Source organism: Camelus dromedarius, chromosome 10 (assembly GCF_036321535.1).
Source record: "Camelus dromedarius isolate mCamDro1 chromosome 10, mCamDro1.pat, whole genome shotgun sequence".
In the NCBI taxonomy this organism is placed as follows: domain Eukaryota; kingdom Metazoa; phylum Chordata; class Mammalia; order Artiodactyla; family Camelidae; genus Camelus; species Camelus dromedarius.
In genome coordinates, this window is record NC_087445.1 from 46768022 (window position 1) to 46787150 (window position 19129).

The window sequence follows — 19129 nt, forward strand, 5'->3', positions numbered from 1 at the left end:
GTTCCCTTTTAGGCTCTAAGCTTTCCTTTTTCTAGCCCGGGGCGAAGGTGGAGCCTCCTCCCCAGAATGCCCGCCCCGGGGTGTGAGCGGCGGCAGGGACGTCCCCTCTATTTGCATAGAGCCCGGGACGTGGCGCCGACCGCGGCGCTTCCGCGTCAGGAGGACTCCAAGTCCCGGGATGCCTCGCGGGTAAGTGCGTCACTTGTGTTGTGTTGGAAGTTGCGGATAACTTGGAGTCTGGGTGGTGGGTCCGGTTTGTGAGCCACAGCTAGCTGCTCTGAGGAGAACCCGCTAAAGAGCGAGCGGATAGGTAGGGGCCGATCGACGGCCGGTGGGGGCGTCGTGCGTGGGATTTGGGAATGGGGCCGGGTGGAGGGTTCAACTCCTGGGTTACTGCTCATCTTTGCCGCAGATGTCTCATACGGAGCTGGCGTTGGACCCAGGTGATCATGACCTGCTGGACTTCCTGCTCGAGGAAAGCGGAGGTTTGGGGGCGGCGCCCGACGAGGCCCTTGAGGCTTCCCTGGATTGGGAGCTGCCGTTTTCTGAGGTGGGTGGGGGCTCTGAGTCGGGCAGGCGCGGGGCGGGGTAGGGGGGCGTCCCTGTGGCTGGGGGTGGTGATAGGTAAAGGCCTGTCGGTTTGAACCCTGTGCAGGCACTGAACAATTGGGACATAGAGGATTTCCTAAGCTCCCTGTCGAGCCCCCCACCATCGTTGAACGTTCTCAGCAATTCTCGCCGCTGTCTTGTCCACCACGATCACACCTATTCTCTCCCACAGGAGCATGTGTCCATAGATCTAGGTGAGTCTGAAATAAGTGAAGTTTTGGGGGAAGAGAGGTCTCATGGGCCTGGCTATTCATACTTTCTATTTTGCAGAGATTGAGAGCTATGGAAAAGAGGGGGCGCAGATGATTCCACTTTCTGTGGAAGAGCCAGCAGAGCAGGTACTTGACTTGATTTACAAGATTATTCCCACATTCCACGGGTTCGGGCAGGATTCCTCATTCCTTTCCGACATCCCCTTGCAACTCTGCTGCCCACCTTTCCGAAACCCCAGGAGATTGCTGGGCTAATACTGACAGATGAGGAGAAGAGGCTATTGGACAAGGAGGGACTTACTCTGCCTGGGACACTTCCTCTCACTAAGGTAAGACTCCCATTGGAGAAGCAGAAGCTGGAGGTGGGTTGTGAGTCCCAAGTAGGCCAATTCTGTTAATTTTATATCAGTAACTTGAAAAAGGACTAAAGTGAGAGATTAGCAAATCAGCTGCTAGTTGGAAGCTGGAGCACATAGTTCATATGCCGGATGGAAAGGGCAGATCCTAGTTTTGTAGGGCTTGTGCACATTTTGGTGTTCTCTTTAAAAGAATTCAAAATTATCAGTGTAATATTAGTTAAGAATTTGGAAGGTACCATAGAAGCAAGGGGCCCTGACACAGATTTCACTGGTTTCACACTAATCCACCTATAGCTGAATGGTAAAATTGAGTTTTAGAGTTCATCAAGGCTGGACTATCTAGTATAACAAGGATAAATGTAAAATCCTGAGTTTTAAGTTTCAAGCAATGGGTGGCAGCTTCACATGTGCAGTATTGTGATACTGTGATGAAATCAATTGTTTGTTGACAGAAAGGTTAAGAGAATTTTAATTTCTTCATAGTACAAGATGAGTCAACATGTGATATGACTACTAAAAAAGTGAATGAGGTTTGGAAGCTGTGTCAGTAGATGCCTAGTATCTAATAGTGTCATCTCTAGAAGGGTAGTAACCATCTTGCTCTCCTTTATACTGGACAAAACACATTAGTGTTCAAATTTGAGCCCAGATCTTTGACAGATATTAAGACGGTGAAGTCCATCCTGAGGAGAGAAGATGATGACTTAAAAATTTTGGCTAAATTTTTTTTTTAACTCTGAAAAAAAAAAAAAGGTGTGCTTTAAAATGGCTAAAGATCTTTTTTCTATATGGCCTCAGAGATTGGGTGCTAGGTAAATCTAGTAGGTGGAAATAATAAAGGCAGATGTTGGCTCATGATAAGGAAGTCTTTTTTTTTTTAATTAATAGAATTACTAAAGTGGTCTGGCTTCTGAGGGCATTAATGCTTGGTCCTTGGAAGCATTCAGACAGAAGCAGAGTGCCTATTGGTCAGGGAAGCTGTAGGAGTTTCCACATTGGGAAGATTGAACTCAGTTGCCTTCAAACTCTTTGATCTAATGTTCCTCTGATGATACCCCTTTTCCCTTCTCTCAGATGGAGGAACAAGTTCTGAAACGGGTGCGGAGGAAGATTCGAAACAAAAAGTCTGCTCAAGAGAGCCGCAGGAAGAAGAAGGTGTATGTGGGGGGTTTAGAGAGTAGGTATGTAGGGTAGAGGGACTCGGGGGTGGTGGTGGGGAAACAGGTCATTGGAAGGGTTAGGTTTTTGAAGGGAGGATACAGGCTGTATCCCCACATCCCTGTTATTCCCCCAGGGTCTTGAAATACACAGCCCAGAATCTGGAGCTACAGAACAGAGTCCAGCTCCTGGAAGAACAGAATCTGTAAGCAACTCTTCAACATCAGTCTTTTCTCATCCTTCCCACTTAATACTGTCTCACTCTTTCCCCTGCTCCATACTTCATTTCTGACTGGGTAGCTTCCCCATGTGAGGTCTGATGCTTGGCCTTTAGTGGGTCTCTAGTTCCAAGAGGCTCACAGTAATGGGGAATAAATTCACAAATAATTATGGATATGTATCAAGAAAGAGAAAGGATGGAGTAAGAAAGACCTTTTGTGGCAGATGGCATTTGATAGTGATAGGATTCTGGGGTGGGTGGAGAGCATTCTAGGCAGAGAGAACACAGCACAGTCTAGTCCAGCCGGAACCTAACATAGGTGAGTTGGGCCAGAAGGCAGAGAATGTAGAATCCCTGGTGAGGATTCTGTGTGGAGCAGGAGAACCACTGAAGGTGTTTGCAAAAGGAGTTTAAGTCAGGGCAGGGCAGAGGGTGTGTGTTTGTTTTAATGAGGAACTTCAGGCATTTTGTTTACAGAGAGGAAGAGATCACTTGCAAAAATAGGTCAGAAAGTAAAAGAGAGGATCCAGTGCACAGATGGAGAGGGTGGCTTAACAGGATGGTTTTGTTGTATGTTATGTCAGGGTGCCAGGCCAGAGCCTGGTCACTGCCCCCCTCTCTCCCCCTAGGTCCCTTTTGGATCAGCTGAGGAGACTCCAGGCCATGGTGATTCAGACAGCAGACAAAGCCAGCAGCAGCAGTACCTGTGTCTTGGTGAGGATGGAGAGATTCTTTCCTCAGGTGGCATAGGGACAGGGGTACAATCCAGAGCCTTTATCTCTTTTTTTCCTGTGCTCCAGGTCCTGCTGTTCTCCTTCTGTCTTCTCTTCATGCCTGCTATGTACTCCTCTAACACAAGGCAGAACCTGCCAGCTGAGCACAGAGGTGAGAGGCTTGAGCATGCCATTAAGGGAGGGCTAGGGCAGAACCCAGCCTGCCCCTGAACAGTCTTTGTCTCCTCAGTGTTGTCCCGCCAGCTTCGTGCCCTCCCCAGCGAGGACCCTCACCAGCTGGAGCTGCCTGCCCTGCAGTCAGAGGTACCAAAGGACAACTCAGATCACAAATTCCAGGCTCCTAGCAACTCTTGCTGCCTGTTCTACCGCATGTCTCAGGTTCCTGGTGCAGAGTGTTCCCTGAAGTTGCCACTGCTTGACCATTTCTCAAAGTCCTCCTGCCCAGGTCCTATCTTACCCCTGCATGCAAATGTCACGAGAGAGGGAGGATGGCTCCCTAGCTGTAGCCCCATGTCTGTTATCTTGCAGGGCAGATACTCAGGCTAGATGTGAGGATTTGGGGTTCCTCAGCCAGACACTGGTGCCCCCAGTCCAGGTTCAAAGGAAAAGGAATGGGAGAGGGCTAGCCTCAGGTCTTGAGCCCTGTCAGGAAGCCTCAGGATCAAACACACTACACTTACTGGTTTTCTGGGTCTTTTATTTGTACCCACGTATGTCTGCCACCCCATGAATGGGCCTGGGAGAATCAATCACGCATTCACCCCATGAATGGACCTGGGACCTCCTTGAGCATTTCATGCAGTGAGGGGATGGGGTGAAGAAAGAAATAAATAAGTGATTCTGATGCTTGGGGTACCCTCAACCCCTCTCTGCTGGCGCCTTTGGGTGAGGAGAAGGGAAGGCATGATTGTCCTGGTGGCTCAGGGCTGCAGGAGACTGGGTGGGGTTGGGGTGGTGGAGGAGGAAAGGCCGGGCTGGAGGCTGAGCTGTTAGTGCCTCCTTCCCACAGTTCAGAGGGCTCACTCTGGGCTTGGGTTTGCCATGGTTTCTTTTGGTCCAAGTTTGGGTCCCATGCTTAGTCCTGTGCCCTGTTTGGCTTTTGGCCCAGAGGCCTTTTTATGCTGCTGCTGCTGTAGGGCCAGCTGCATGGCCCAGATGCTTAGTGGCCGCATGTAGGCCAGCGAGCGATACACCCGCTGCTGGCAGTATGCCTCAGGAGTCTGGAAAGCCAGGCCCAGGCGCTCCCACACAGTACGGTAGCAGCCTTCGGCTGTCCGGAAGCCCTCCCAAGTCAGGCCCTGTAGGGAGAGATGACAGTCATATTTCTTGGCAACCCCTGAAAAGCCATTTCAGCTGGATAGATGGAGACAATAAGGGTCTTTGCCCTCAGGGAGTTCCCAGCTAGCAGGGGAGACAAATTTGACTCAGGCAGAAGCCTGAAGGCAGGAGATGAAATGCACATTAGGGAAGAGTGGGAGGCTTTCTGGATGGTTTATATGTATTGGATTAGGCTGAACAGAAGTTTGATAGCTGAGGAGGTTTGCTAGGCCAAGGTACAGATGGCAGAGAGATAGGGAAGGGAGAGCATTACCTCTTGGATCATGGTGGCTGCCAGCCCGTAGACCACACCCACCCAGACTTCATCAGACTGGACACTGGATCTATCAGGAACACCATGGGGCTGCATCCCATTCACAGCCCCCATGGCCCCTCCTGCAAAGGCCTGGACATTGAACTCAAAGATAGTTTGGAGAGCACGGACCACATGATGGGTAGGAAATACCTAGAGGGGGAGGGAAGAAATAGGGTCTCTTAAACTTGCTTCCCACGTCCAGGAAAAACCCACCTTTATCTTTGGCTCCTCCTTCTAGTCTCTTACCTCACTGTCTCCTTCTCCTAGGCCACTGGCCCTCAGGAACCACTGGCCAGCACACTGGTCAGACATGATGCTAAAGGACTGAGGCTGAGAGCTGCAATCATAGTTGTAATAGCGGCCTGGAGGAGAGGAAAGACAAAGTAAGGCTCCTTGCGTCCCCACGGCTACCTTAAGACTCCTTAGGATCCCCCAGCTCACCATTCCACAGCAGTCTCTCATAGGCTTCTTGGCCCCGGCTAAGGATGGAAGAAAACTTATCCTGGACATCTGGTGCCCCACACAGAGCAGCCATCCGGACCATCACAGCCACAGCTGCCAGCCACAGTCCTCCACAGTAAGCACTAGTCAGGGACACAGGTTCAGGGGTCACACTGGCAGCCCAGCCACTCCCATGCAGTATAACAGGCAGAGACACCCTTCTTGAGCTCGCAATCCCTTGGTGCCCAGTTCTCCACCTCAGACCCCCGGAAATCCCTACCCCCCAACCTGGGGCCTGTGGTGACCCATCCATCATAGGTTTGGTCTGCGTAGCCTCCATTCTCGATGAGTCCATCTTGGTCTTTGTCAAACTTCATTTCAGACTCCATCACGGCCTAGAGAGGGACCAAGATACTGAAGACCCAGATACTAAGGAAAGATGACAGTAGCCATCTGGGCTCTCCCCTAACACCAGGCACACCCCTGGCATGCTGGCCACTGCACACACATCCCTTACAAGACACACAGGCCACATGTCCCTCAGGAAGCTCTGGTCACCCGTCAGGTAGTAGTCCCGATAAACCTGCAGCACAAACTTCAGGTTCAGGTCTTTCCAGTCCGCAGTATCGTGGACCACATATGCATTGACCCGGAGCCACGGCTCATCATCTGTGGGAGGAGAGGAAACCTGCCTCGTTTGCATTGGGCGGTAGGGTGGACGGTGCTGAAATTGAGGGAGGGGAGCTCCCTTGTGGTGGAGGGACTTTTACCTGGGTCCCCAATGTCATGGGGGATGACGTTCCTCCTTTTCACGGGTGCCATTATCCCACTCATCAGGTACCGTCGCTGTGTCAGGTCCTCCCTGAGAGTGGCCAGAGCTGGGGGAGCAGATACACAAGGGGGGGGCGGGGCAGGGAATGGGTGGGCTTGGGATGGGGCACAGAGCTCTGTGTGTGACTCCAGAGGGGAACCAGTAAGCAGAATGCAAGTACGTTTGGGGGAAGAGACAGTCTGAGGGGCCACAAAGGTTCAGGGGCGTGGGGAGCTAAGAGGGCAGAAGAGGCACCAAAGGGACCCTCACCCATGTCATACTGCAGGCTGAGCTCGAGTTTGGGCCACAGCATGATGAGGGCAAAGGAAGCATAGAAGTGGACATCATATGTGTTGTACATGCGATATTCCTGGCCTGGAGGAATGAGGGAGACACAACTGTTGCCAGAATTCCTGCTTCCTCTTCATCTTGCCCTCTCTAGCTAGTCCTCTAGAGTTGGGGGTGAGGCAGTGTCACACTCCATACCTGCCAGTTACCCCTCATCCCAACCAGAACCCTGGGATAGGCAAAACCCACCCTCCTGCCTTGGGGCAGGGGTACGGCCCGCCATACTGTGCCCCCCAGCAGCCTGTACCTTCAAGGTAGCCGAATCGACCGTACTCCCGCAGGATAGGGTGCAGCTGATGCATGCTCCCCACCAGCTCCTCTGGTAGCGAGGCCTCAGGAACTTCCAGCCACACTGTGCCCCCATCAGCCAGGAAGTACAGTTCATTGAACAGTGCAGATTTGTACCAGGCAGGCAGAGATCTGGGGAGTCAGGAGGAGGGAATGGTCTAATGAGTGTGGACCTCCCACGAAAGGCAGAATTCTGGGGTCTAGCAGAATAGGGGTACTAAGTGAATCCCTGCTGACTTCAGTGGGTGGAGAGTAAATCAAGGAGTCTCAGCTGGAGTGTGAGTGCCTGGGAGAAAGGCAAGAGATGGTCCCCACTGGCACCTGTCATCCAATACCGGGCTCTGCCAAGCTGAGATCTTCTCTTCCCAGTCTGTGTATCGGCACAGTGCATAGTGGCTAAGTGTGGGTGCTGCGTCACCATCAGGGCCAAAGAACCTTGTGTACCGCCTGGGGTGGAGAGAAAGGGAGGGGTGAGAATGTGGGCTCCAGGCCAGAGCCCTAGCACCGTGGATCCTTGGACTCTCTCATTCCTGTCACCTGTAGTGGACCTGGCCCTTTGCTCCAAACATGATTCTGGGCATGTCCCAAGCCAGTGAGAACTCCAGGCTGCGCCGGCCTCTAGGTGGCAGCTTGCCCGTGGCACACACAGCCCCAGCAATGCCTTCTCCTTTCTGCGAGGTGGGGCTTCTGCCTGAGAGAAGCACAAGATGGATCAGCACAGGCCGCAGGGATCCCTAACATGGGAGTAAGGCCTCTTCATTACCAGGCCTCCCACCCCTGCTCTGAAGACAAGGACAACCTCTCTTCCCACCACCTCCCTGTCGACCCCCCCCCATCACCAGCGGGGGAGTCCAGCTGTCCATCCTGAAGTAGATCCTGCCACACCTGCTGCCCAGTGCTGTCAGGGTCAAAGGCTGTGATGTGGGTTACCGTGGTATCTGCCTGTTAAGGGGCCAAAGACTCTGTGAGGAGAAGCTCCACAGGTACGCCGGCTTCTGACTAACTCTAGTGTACATATTTCCACCTCCAATTTCCAGAGGCTTAAGGGTTGTGGTGCAGGTGGGACTCAGGAGTTGGGACATGAAGAGACCATGGTGGGATGGGGGCAGTTCAGGGGCCAGGCTGAGAGTGGTGGCTCAGGGGCTAAGGTGTAGGGCAGGCTCCTCCATACCATGAGTCGTGCAGCCACAGCCATTGTGTAGGGATTTGGAAGGGTTGGATGATGCAGCAGCAGCCCCTGTACAGTCGCCCCATCACGCTCCAGACAGAAGGGCTCATTCCACAAACCCCCAGGAGCATCATCTTCACCCCCCAGTCCATTCCTCATGGAGAACATGATGGACACATCCACGGCTTCATCCCCTTCATTTTCCACGTCCCACACGAAGATTGCTACAGGCAGGCTGCTGTCCTGGGAGCAGATGATCAGACTCAGAAGGTCCCAGTGTATCTCTTCTGGTCCCCACTCACCAGGATTAGTCCTTGGCACCAAGGACCTGACTCAAATACTCCCCAGTATACTCTTCTGCCTTCCATTTGCATCTCCCCATATTCCTATGCAGGCTGTCTACCAGGAGACAGAAGACCAGTTGGGCAGTGGGCCTGGAAAACCAGCATGATGTTCATGTTCCACCCCACCTCTTTCACAGGTCATGGAACTTGCAAGAGAGACAGATCCTGGGGAAGGGAGATCAATGGACGAAACACAGGGAAGCCTCACCTGGTAGTCATGGGGCAAGATGGGTGTGATCTGGCGGCAGGTGAGGGTGACATTCTGGCCAGGAAGCTGATAGACAGTCCAGGCTCGGGGATAGAGGGCGTGGTAGAATGCAAAGTATCCACACAGACCCCAGTTCCAGCTGCGCAGGACACTTGGGCGCTCCATGGACAGGACTTGTTGGTACACAGTGTGCCCTTTCCGACGCAAACACACTGTGAACTAAACCAAGAAGGTGCATGGGCTGGAACTGGGTAACCCACAAGTACCTCAAACAAGTCTCCCTCTCCTTGGGGTAGCTTCTTCCCTGCCAGAGCCTGCAGTGGCGACCAGTGCACCACAACCACAGTCACCCCCACCCCTCCAGGCCTTTCCTTAAAGCTCAGTGAGTCACCACCAAGTTGGGCCTCCTCCTCTATCTCCCAGCTTCCTCTCACTTCTCACTACTAACCCAAGCCTTCACCATCTCTCCTTTTATGCTCTGCTCCTTTTCTTCTGGCTTTCAGAGTGATCTTTCTTACAGAGAAGTCAAGATACGTTAGTCTGTGTCTGTAATGTTTCAGTGACTCTCCATGGTCCTCAGGCTAAAGTCTAAACTCACCTGGTTTTCAAGGCCCTTCTAGATTTGCCTCTCCCTGCCCATCAGACTCATTACCTGTTCAAACTCCTATATTCTGGTCATATCAAACACTCACTGTCCCTTGAGCACACTACATCTCCTCCTCCATGCTTTTGCTCATGCTTGTTCTCCATTGGTAAAACCCTTCATCCTTCAAGATCTAGGTCAAATGCCATCTCCTCTCCTCAAGCAGTGAGTCATTCTCTTGTGTGTCCCCCTACCCCTCTAGTCTGGCATGTTACAGTGTGTTTACAGTCTGACTCACTGGCTGCTCTGTGGGTTCTTTGAAGGCAGGGACCCTCTCTAGTTCACTGAGGTCCCCCTTCCCCTATGATTCCACAGCAGTCAGGCAGAGCTGGCATGTGTAGGGAGAGAATGCACAAAATCTGCAGCAGGGTCCCTTTTTTTCTCAGCGTGCTCTCCGTCCCTCTCATTTTGGCAGTGATGTGGCCTCCATTTGCTCAAAGTCCTATTCCTCTAATAAAAATGTAAGCTTCTGGAGGGAAGGGGCTGTGAAAGGTTAAATTCTTCCCTTGGTTCAAAGTATGCCTGATATTTTTAATATACACATAAGATAATTTTTTATTTTGTTGAAATAGTAAATAATGGTTAAGACCATGGGCTCTTAACAGAGAAAACTGGTTCTGAATCCCAGTGCTTCCATTTACCAACCATGTGACCTTTGGCATGTTACTAAATCTCTTTGGAGCTTAGTTTCTTCATGTATAAAATGGGCATAATAATGGTATTTCCCTCACAGGATGGTCTTTAAATACTGAATATTATACAAAAAGCCTAGCACATGTTAAGCGTGCAATAATTACTTTAACTTTACAGAGTTACAAGTCTGGAGGGCATTCCCCTCAGGATACCTAAGGGATGAGCCAGAGAGGACGCTTGGGGCATTGGGCAGGGCTGGTAAACCTCAGCCAGGAAGGGCATTGACATTAATAGGACTCAAGGTTGGCTAGTCATTTCTCCTTTGAAGATGAGCTGAAAGCTGGAGGCCTCCCTCAGACAGCAAATGGGAACCTGGTGGACAATTCAACATGGCAGGGCACTAGAGAGAGATGATAAAAGTCAGATCACATCCCTCTGGCAATGGAAGGCCTAGGAGTGATGAAGGAACAGAAGGAAAAGAAATGAAGCTTCAAAAAAGGGAAGAAGGCTAGAGATCTACGCCTGGGAGAGGGGTTTCCTAGGCCCCCTGCCAGTGAGACCTCCAGAGGAGTGATCACCAGCGGAGAAGCTGGCCTCTGGCTGGAGGCTGGCAAGTCAGGGCGAGCCATGGGTGCTCTGTGCATCCTAGTTTCCAGTGAGTGCATCTGTAGACTTCTGGTTTGTTTTTCTCTTCTAATCCTATCACATGTTCTTTCAACCAGGTTAAGTGATTCTGGAATTCTCTGACTCTCTGTGGCTGGGTACCAGCTCAGCTAATAGAACTAGGGCAGTGAAGTAGGTAGGAGGCATTTACTAGGGAAATGGAAGGCACAGGGTACCTTTACTCTTTCAAGGAATGTGTGCTCTGAGTGTCTCATTGCTATAGCATATCCTAGCACAGGGCATCCTGTATGTATCTAATTGCCAAATCCTACAATAGCCAAGAGACCCTTCCGGCCTAGTAAGTACTGTCCTGGGCCTCTTCTCCACCTCCTGGCTCTTACTTGATCAGCGATGACTGTCTGGTGCTGGTACATTCCAGGATTAAGCTGCCAACGACAGAACTGGCCTCTCCATCCTCGAGTGATAGTGCCTCCCCCAATGCCACCCAAGGGACAACCTAGAGAAAGAATCAGGATGGTTAGTGGGGCATAGGAGAGGAAAATGAGACATTTCTCACTTTCTAGGCTATAAAGAGGCTTTCCTCTAAACACCATGGGGGATATCAAATCAATGCGTTGTATACCTTAAACTTACACAATTGTCATATGTCAGTTATACCTCAATAAAGCTGGGAAAACCCTAGGGGATGGGTCAGTGCAATTAGCATAAGCTGAAAGCCTCTTTGCCTAGCCCCACAGTAGGCCTAGACACTGAGCCCTCTCCGAACAGGGCAGAGCTGGAGTGGGGCTCACCATAGATCTGTCTCAGGGGCACACAATTGATGAGGTCGATGAAAGGTGTCTTCTTCTCCACCTGGGTCTTCCGGTACCACCACTGCAAGTACCTGGGGGGCAAGGGGCAGTGCGCTGAAGTCACCTGCTTCTCTCCTGACGCCCAGCTGTGACTTCCCATTAAATGTCCCGAGGACCTGTCACCCTCACTTAAAGCCTCTCATCCTCTTGACTTCTTTACAGTTCAAGGTCCTCTCATCTTCCCAGTCACCCCGGCTCACAGTGTAGGACTGTCTTTGTTTCCCCTGTCTACTCTCCTTGTTAGAAGCTTTCAGATCTTTCCTCACCTCTAACTCCACTACCACTGCTTTGGTTTACCCCACGAGCTTTTTGTCTGACTTGCTGAAAGAGCCAGTTACGGTTTTCTGACCTACAGTCATCCCACCCGACAAAGAAGCTTAGGCTGCTGGGATAACTTTCTTCCTTTAAAAACAATTACTTTTCTTCCTGATTATGTAAGATGAAAATTTGGAGAATACACTAGGTAGAAGGTGAAAAAAATCCCCCCAAGGTTTACATTTTGGTTCATTTCCTTTCAAATCTTTTTTAAGTTCAGCATTCAAACTATAAGCTTTCTGATTTTACTCTCTCATAATATCCCAGGAAAGCCTTCTAACCCAACATTTTCCTGGTCTTATCAAAGCTCTCTATCCGATAGGCAAATGAGTGTTTGGGATTCAAGGCTCTGACATCTGTATCAGCCTATTTTCTAATCCTAATTCCTACAAATTTCCATTCAGGGTACATTCTCATGAAGCAACCCCTGCCCTGCCAGACTATCCCAATTCCGCTTTCCCCTCTACCCCACTGTTTATCCCCATTGTTCAAGCACACCACTTGTAACTATGTAATTGGGTAAGGGCCCCTCTGAGCCTCAGTTTCCTCGCCTACAAAATGGGGGTGCCTCTTGCCCTTCCTACCTCAAGGAATGGTTGAAAGAGCAAATGACACAATTGATAGGAAAGCCATAAAGTAGCATATCTGTGTCACATCTGATCATTACTTGAACATACACTATCTCAACTCCCAATCAGATAGTGTCTTGTTATTTTAGTGTTCTCCATGTGGGTGTGACATACTTATAAATTCCTTGGGAAAAAGGACAATGACAAAGACTAGTTGATTATTACCCACAGCTTCAAGTGTAGGGCAGAGTGCATGGTCTACAATCAATAAATATTTGCTGAATTTACAAAGAACGCACGTACAAACAAAGGGGCATAGAGATGAACAAGGAGAGAAGCAAGGGGAGGAGAAATATGATTAAAGAATATGAAGGGTACATTCTAAGGGTTGGGGAGAGGGAGGGAAAACAAAGAATGAGATGATGGGAAGGCAGATCTTCTCTGCCAGCTTAGAGTAAACTAGACTTTGGAACTAGAGGCCAGAAAGGACTGGTGAAGGGAGAGAGGGTACAGCGGGGATCAGGGCTACGAGGGAGAAATGCAAGATATGAAGATAGGTAGAATGAAGGAATATCTGGCACAAAACAAGCACTCAATACATATTTATTGAATGAATAGATTCTGGCTGTAAGGGAGAGCAACCAAAATTAAGTTCTTACCACTCTGAGGCCAACAGACTCAACAGTCTTGCTGTTGTTCCTGATCAGAGTACCCCCAGTTCAGCTCCCTCTTACGGCCTCTCACTCTCTTCATTTAGCAGCTGGCCACTCCTCACTATTTGGCCTTGTCCATAATTTCAGCCCTACTCAGAATTCTTCCTTGTCTCACCCCAGCCTTCTCCTCAGTGCAGGACCTCATCTCATTCTAAAATCCATGTCAGCGATCCCCACCCCATCCTCGTATGGGAAGCCAAGTGTAGGGGGCTGAGCAGAGCTTCAGGCCTCTGTGATTCAGCTCGTACTTAGGGACCTGGGGGCTAGGATGCCCATGGGTTTTTGACCTCGGTGTCCCCACCACATGCACCCCAATGTGCTTCTCTCAGTACTCTAGCCCTAGATCCTATTTTGACCCAAAGCCTTTTGGGGCCAGAACTGGGTTGGGTCAGTTTCAGAAGCAGCCTGGAGGGATTATTGTTCTCTGGTACAGGTCACCCAGAGGAACTGGCAAAGGAGCCAGATATCTAGGCAGCACAGGCCCTTCCCACTGCCTAGGGCTTGGGTTAGGTATATGGGCTCCCCACCCCAGCCCCACAGCACTGACTGGGGAAGAGAAGGATCCCCTACTTAAGAGGTTGTCAGAGCTGGGTTTCCCAAACTTTAAGCCTCCCTCCCCTGCTCTGTGTTTACCGTGTACACTGACTCAGAATGACCTCAGGGTGATGCTTTCTGTCTTCACATCCACCTGTTCCTGTTAATAAGTCTTGGCTCCATCACTAGGTTTTGAACTCAGTGGGGATTTGGAGGGATCCAGAAGAGTTCCACGGGCCAGGATAAGCTCTTGGAGTGTCTGCAACGCTTGTGTGTGGGAGGGGAGTTGGGGTGGAGCAGGGACCAGGAAATGCTCTGAAAGATTATTACTAAACTCTGGGGACACCTAAGGAAGTGCCTCTCTGGTCAAAGGTTGTCTTTGCTTTTTATATCAGAGGCCACCTATTCCAGAGGGAACAGCACCTCTTACTGCCCTCTCCTTAGGGTTGAGAGCAGGCAGGCTCTCCACCCACTCGGAGCCATAGCTTGAGGAAAGAAGCTGATGGGTGTTGGGACTGTAAAGTGCTGTCCCTAATGAGGTTCAGTGAATACTCCAGCTGCTCAGGGGAATCTAGGCTAATCTCTCCTCTCATCCCCAAATAAAACAACATTGTGTCAGTACCACAGATGCCAGACTATCTTTTCCTACCTTGCCACAAAGTATAGTGAATCCCAAAGGGCAGTCTTTGGAAAATAGAGAGTATGTGAGAGGGAGCCTAAATGGGAATGGCTGACTACAAGCCCAAATGCTCCTGCTCTTTCTTGCTAAAAAGACAAATTACTGGAAAGAAGAGAGTTGCAAAGAGGTGTGACCTGATCTCATCTTCCAAAACCATGGGCTTAGAATACATTGGGGATAGGGGCCACCTGACTAGGACAAAGCACCCACTTACTTTCTCACCCTTTTCTGCCTCTGCTGGAACAAAGTGAGGCCTAAGGTACTCTAGGCAATAGGATCTACTCACCTCAAGCCCATGCCCAAATGCTTTATCAGATTGCTTAGGGAGACGTCGTTGGCATTAAAGGGTTTCCTCTTCTCTGTAAACTCATGAGCCAGGCAGATGCGCCAGCCAAAAGGAGGCACCTGGTAGCCCTTAGCTTTACCCTCATAGGAAGCCATAAGCTGCCCAGTGTCCTCCCGACTGCTGTAGCCCGGCTCATTTTGGGATTGATTGTCTTCAGGGCTCTCGCAGTCTGTAGCCTGCACAGCCTCAGTGCCTCCAGTGTCTTCAGGGCAATAAACCTGTGGATCCCCTTTGGCACAGCTGGTCTGCTCCGAGGCTGGAACTCCGGTTCCCATGCTCCGTGGATCTTGGGTCCCCACGACCTCGATAGTTTCGGGTCCCGAGCTTTCTGGTGCAAAGTATCTGGTCAGCCAAGCCCAGATGCAGGCGCCGACTGTTGTTAGGTGCCGTCTCGGAGGGCCGGCCTCTTGGGAAAGGGGAGGTGAGCTGGTGTCTCCGTGGATCCGGGAAGCTGTTGCTGCTGCGGCGGCGGCGACAGCAATGAAGCTGCCAGGAGCTCCCCCTCGGTGTTCTCTCTGGGTTCTGGGCGGGAAGGATCGGGCCTCGTCGTCATTGGGCCGTGGTGATTAGCTGGCCCGGGCAAAGGGCGACTGGGCCCGCAGAGAGGGGAGGAGTTCCCCGGGACCAGCCCGCCAGGCACCGCCCCCAGGACCAGCCTGGCAGTTGGCGGCAGCCTCGGCCCCGTCCCCCGGCCGCGGAGCCAGGCCCCCCAGGGTCCCGCCGGCCGGTGTCCGGGGCAGGCCCCGCACCCGGGTGCCGGCCCGTGGGAAGGTGACCCAGGGCGGCGGCACCACTCGAGCCCCTTCCGGCCCAGCCGGCCGGGCGCTTCCGGTCGGAAGGGGCTCGAAGAAGGGGGGCCGAGGGAAGTCCCGCCTCTGCCGCGGCCGCAGCCACGCACTTAGCCCGGGCCCGGAGGGGCGGGCGGCGGAGGGCCTCGGTGCACCGAGCCCCCAGATTTCGACCGTGCGAGGTGTCCGGGCTGGGGAGCGAGGTGACGGGCGGCTGTGACCCTGGACTGGGACGTGGAACCTTGAGGGAAGAGGGGCGGAGGCGACCGGGGGGTTCCGGAGGGTTTAGGGGGAATGACCCGGCGCGTGGAGGGGCGGGGGGCTGGGCCCCGGAGCTACGCCCTCCACCTAGGCAGTACCGAGTCAGCTGTCACCGTACCTCCCTTCCGCCTTCCCGCGCCCCAAATCTGGACGCTTCCCTTTGACACCGGGGTTCTGACCGCCCATTTCCTCGGTCCTCACCCCTAGGCTCGCCTGAGACACCCCTCCCTGCCGTGGTACTGACCTCTGACACCTGTTTCCTTCTAGATCCGATTCCGGAGCTGCCATGATTGAAGTGGTAGCGGAGCTGAGCAGAGGTCCTGTGTTTCTGGCGGGGGAGGCGCTGGAGTGTGTGGTGACTGTCACCAACCCCCTGCCTCCCACTGCCACTTCTGCATCAAGGTGGGAATGCTGGTACTGAAAAAGGTGGTCCTTCTGGGAGGAAGCCTGGTGTCTATAGTGCTGAGCCAGAGCTCAGATTGTCCTGTGGCTACATCACCACTTTCTTGCTCATTGTGCTCTCATTGTAGGAAAGGGCTATTTAACAGATGTGGGTGACATAGCCCCCCACTCTCCTTTCCTCTCTCCTCCCCCATTCTGCCTTTTACCCTCAAGGTACGTATCTTTGTTTAATGGTTTGTCTTTGGGGTTCTGGATTCTCTGATCCCGAAGACCGCCACCTCACTGTGTTGGTCTTCTCAGACAGTGTGGTAGAGTGTGTGGGAGAGCATTTGTGAAGTCAGGAACTCTCTTCTGATGTCCGCTTTTCCTCCTCTCATAGCGAGGCTCTGGCCTGGGCCAGTGCCCAAATCCACTGCCAGTTCCATGCCAGTGAGAGTCGAGTAGCACTGCCTCCCCCAGACTCCAGTCAGCCAGATGTCCAGCCTGAGAGCCAGACTGTCTTCCTACCACACCGAGGTTAGAAATGGGACATTTGGAGGGGTTTGGAATCATTGCTAGCCAAGGGTGAAGTTGTCAAATTGTTCTGGAGGGTCGTTATGGTCTCTGTCCCATTGGGGATGTGGGGGAGTGTAATTGTTGCTTTAGGGGCATAAAACTGTTCCTATCTCACAATAAAAAAAGATGAGTAGCTTAGTTTGGGTTGCCCTTTGTTGGCAGTGCTTACTGCCCCCACTAGCTGTGCCAGCCTACTCCAGTACTAGACAATGGGATCATTAAATTGCAGTCTTTCTTATCTTTTTTAGGTGAGAGGGGTCAGTGTATCCTTTCCACTCCACCAAAAATCCTGTTCTGTGACCTGAGGCTAGACCCTGGAGAGTCCAAATCATGTGAGTGACTGCTCCTGACCCCTGGATTGCCTTCTAAGGCTCCTGGAGGGAGGACTTCTCTGGCTGCTTCTGGCTGCCCTGACTACTACTTCCCAACCAGACTCCTACAGTGAAGTGCTGCCTATAGAAGGACCACCCTCCTTTCGGGGTCAGTCAGTCAAGTATGTCTACAAACTGACCATTGGCTGCCAGCGTGTCAACTCACCCATCACTTTACTCAGGGTCCCTCTGAGGGTTCTTGTGCTGACTGGTAAGTAAGGGTTCTGGGAACGAAGTGCAGGGGAAGAGCCTCCCCCAAGCAGAAATGACCTTTAGAGGGCTAGTGAAGGGCTGGAGGGAAGCTTCCTGGTCTTAGTGAAGGTGTGAGGGAGTTGGGGAGAGAGGGTTCTGGAGAATAGATGAGATGTGTACCTCGGCCATGGCTTCCCTTACCATTTCAGCCCTCTTAGGAGGGAGTCTAAAACCCTAATCTCTACTCTTTTTGCTGTTCCCTCTCACTACCTCTCCACTCATTCTCTTTCTAGGCCTTCAAGATGTCCGGTTTCCCCAGGATGAGGCTGTAGCCCCATCCAGTCCATTCTTGGAGGAGGATGAAGGTGGGAAGAAGGATTCATGGCTTGCTGAGCTCGCTGGGGAGCGCCTCATGGCTGCCACATCGTGTCGCAGCCTCCGTGAGAATCTTTTCAGAATTGCCCCTCCCCATCCTTCCCTCACAGTATTCCTGTCTTGGAGACAGATTCTCCTAACTGATACGTATTTCTGAGGATCTACCGATATCTCACCCCAGATTGAAAAGAAAAGCCCCACCTTTTGGCCTATGGCTTCTAGCCTAAGACATTCCCCAGCGTGGACTCCAGGCTAACAGTGTCCCATTCTCCCCAGATCTGTATAATATCAGTGATGGCCGAGGAAAAGTTGGGACATTTGGCATCTTCAAATCTGTATACAGACTCGGCGAGGACGTGGTGGGGACCTTAAACTTAGGGGAAGGAACTGTAGCTTGTTTGCAGGTAAGAAGGGAGAGTGGCTTTTGAGGAATGAGGCCTGGAAGGAGAGGGCCTGCATAAAGAGGGCTGGGATGTAGAAGTGGGTAGTGGGGTCCCTTGGAGTCCCTCTGGTAAGCCAGCTTTGATGTTGGGGTGCCCTCTCACCTGGAGTCAGCACTTCCCAGTGCCTGCTAACACATATTTCTCTCCCAGTTTTCAGTAAGCTTACAGACCGAGGAGCAGGTACAGCCTGAGTACCAGCGGCGCCGCGGGGCAGGGGGTGCCCCCTCTGTGTCTCATGTCACTCATGCCCGGCACCAGGAGTCCTGCCTCCATACAACCAGAACCAGCTTCTCCCTCCCCATCCCTCTCAGCTCCACCCCAGGCTTCTGCACAGCCGTTGGTGAGCCCCTGACCATTACTTGGGGTGGGGTTGAGGGGAGTGAAATGCTGTGTTTACATAGAGTATAATAATGGACTGATTCCTAACACACTCTAGACATACCCACACTAGGCCCACGACCCTTAACATTCTCTCAGACCTTCAGCCTGTTTCCTAGGTGCGCTGACACCCACACTCTTTAACAGCTTTGCAGATCTTCCCTACCCCCTCCACTGGGACACTGTGATGCACTGATCTCTGATTCCCGAGCTTGTTTACTTCAAGCTACCAAGTACTGACTGTCCCACACTTGGGTTATTAGGCGTTTGCTGCTGCTATCTTATCGTCACATTTCCCATTAGCACACTAAATTTCTTCAGAGAAACCGTTGTTCCTAGCTCCGCCCCATGACCTCTCCCCCTCTTTCTGAATACAAGTTTTTGTTTGTTTGTTTGTTTTTTCATTTACTAACCACATTAGCTTTTACTCCTGGATTCTAATGCTTCTAACTCTGCCTTTATCCTTTTTTCCACAGTATCCCTGAAGTGGCGTTTGCATTTTGAATTTGTAACATCCCGAGAACCAGGTTTGGTGCTCCTACCTCCCATGGAACAGCCTGAGCCTGTCACTTGGACAGGGCCTGAGCAAGTGCCTGTAGACACCTTCAGCTGGGACCTCCCCATCAAGGTGCTGCCTACAAGCCCTACCCTGGCCTCATATGCAGCCCCAGGGCCCAGCACCAGCACCATAACCATCTGAAACTGGCCCACCGTGGCACTGCTTTCTTCAGGATACTGAGAACTCAGCACCTGGACTCCAGTAGGGCCCATTTTTTTTTCCACCTGGGGTTCAATGTCATAGACAATGAGAGGCAGGCTTTCAGCTGTAGCATTAACTTATTTATTCAGAATAAATTGGCAGCTGCTAGTGGTTTCCCTGGAAGTGGCAGCAGTAGTGGGCAGTCAGCAGAAGGGGGATCAGTT

At 51.8% G+C, this 19129-nt stretch overlaps 3 protein-coding genes across 7 annotated transcripts in view; 2 read left to right on the top strand and 1 right to left on the bottom strand.

The window, feature by feature from the left end:
• The first annotated feature begins 41 nt into the window (after positions 1-41).
• On the top strand, positions 42-4136 carry CREB3 (cAMP responsive element binding protein 3). Its single transcript, XM_010995591.3, has 10 exons — positions 42-189; positions 413-550; positions 656-803; positions 880-947; positions 1061-1150; positions 2255-2361; positions 2475-2543; positions 3188-3272; positions 3359-3443; positions 3522-4136. Exons 1-10 carry the CDS (start codon positions 67-69, stop codon positions 3836-3838), a joined length of 1230 nt encoding a protein of 409 aa, XP_010993893.1. The 5' UTR covers positions 42-66; the 3' UTR covers positions 3839-4136.
• Positions 3973-15207, bottom strand: GBA2 (glucosylceramidase beta 2). Its single transcript, XM_010995592.3, has 17 exons — positions 14381-15207; positions 11225-11316; positions 10814-10929; positions 8534-8752; positions 7985-8224; positions 7653-7755; positions 7351-7504; positions 7135-7260; positions 6773-6945; positions 6448-6552; positions 6137-6244; positions 5884-6035; positions 5655-5761; positions 5367-5509; positions 5172-5287; positions 4884-5075; positions 3973-4590 (listed from the first exon to the last, which is right to left on the bottom strand). Exons 1-17 carry the CDS (start codon positions 14713-14715, stop codon positions 4312-4314), a joined length of 2760 nt encoding a protein of 919 aa, XP_010993894.2. The 5' UTR covers positions 14716-15207; the 3' UTR covers positions 3973-4311.
• Positions 5210-19129, top strand: part of RGP1 (RGP1 homolog, RAB6A GEF complex partner 1) — a 41176-nt gene continuing 27256 nt past the window's right edge. For 2 of the 5 annotated variants that reach the window (XR_010382716.1, XR_010382717.1), the window contains exons 1-9: positions 15304-15431; positions 15757-15891; positions 16271-16407; positions 16695-16778; positions 16879-17028; positions 17303-17449; positions 17661-17788; positions 17978-18167; positions 18682-18965. Coding sequence is in view for 3 of the 5 variants with exons in the window: in XM_010995594.3 (XP_010993896.1) it covers positions 15776-15891; positions 16271-16407; positions 16695-16778; positions 16879-17028; positions 17303-17449; positions 17661-17788; positions 17978-18167; positions 18682-18905 (1176 nt within the window). In the remaining 2 variants the exon portion in view is untranslated. Of the gene's footprint in view, positions 5309-15303; positions 15432-15756; positions 15892-16270; positions 16408-16694; positions 16779-16878; positions 17029-17302; positions 17450-17660; positions 17789-17977; positions 18168-18681; positions 19089-19129 lie in introns of those variants that run through there. The other 3 variants (XM_010995594.3, XM_010995595.3, XM_010995593.3) reach the window with 3 other exon arrangements.

Bases quoted from the DNA above. Each gene is read 5' to 3' on its own strand.
- GBA2 (XM_010995592.3), bottom strand. From the start codon at position 14,715: ATGGGAACCGGAGTTCCAGCCTCGGAGCAGACCAGCTGTGCCAAAGGG. The intron at 6,245-6,447 runs GTGAGGGTCCCT...CTGCTCCCCCAG, and splicing joins CAGCCTGCAGTATGACATGG to CTCTGGCCACTCTCAGGGAG. The intron at 5,288-5,366 runs GTGAGCTGGGGG...CCTCTCCTCCAG, and splicing joins TGAGAGACTGCTGTGGAATG to GCCGCTATTACAACTATGAT.
- CREB3 (XM_010995591.3), top strand. From the start codon at position 67: ATGCCCGCCCCGGGGTGTGAGCGGCGGCAGGGACGTCCCCTCTATTTG. The intron at 804-879 runs GTGAGTCTGAAA...TCTATTTTGCAG, and splicing joins GCATGTGTCCATAGATCTAG to AGATTGAGAGCTATGGAAAA. The intron at 2,362-2,474 runs GTATGTAGGGTA...TTATTCCCCCAG, and splicing joins GTGGGGGGTTTAGAGAGTAG to GGTCTTGAAATACACAGCCC.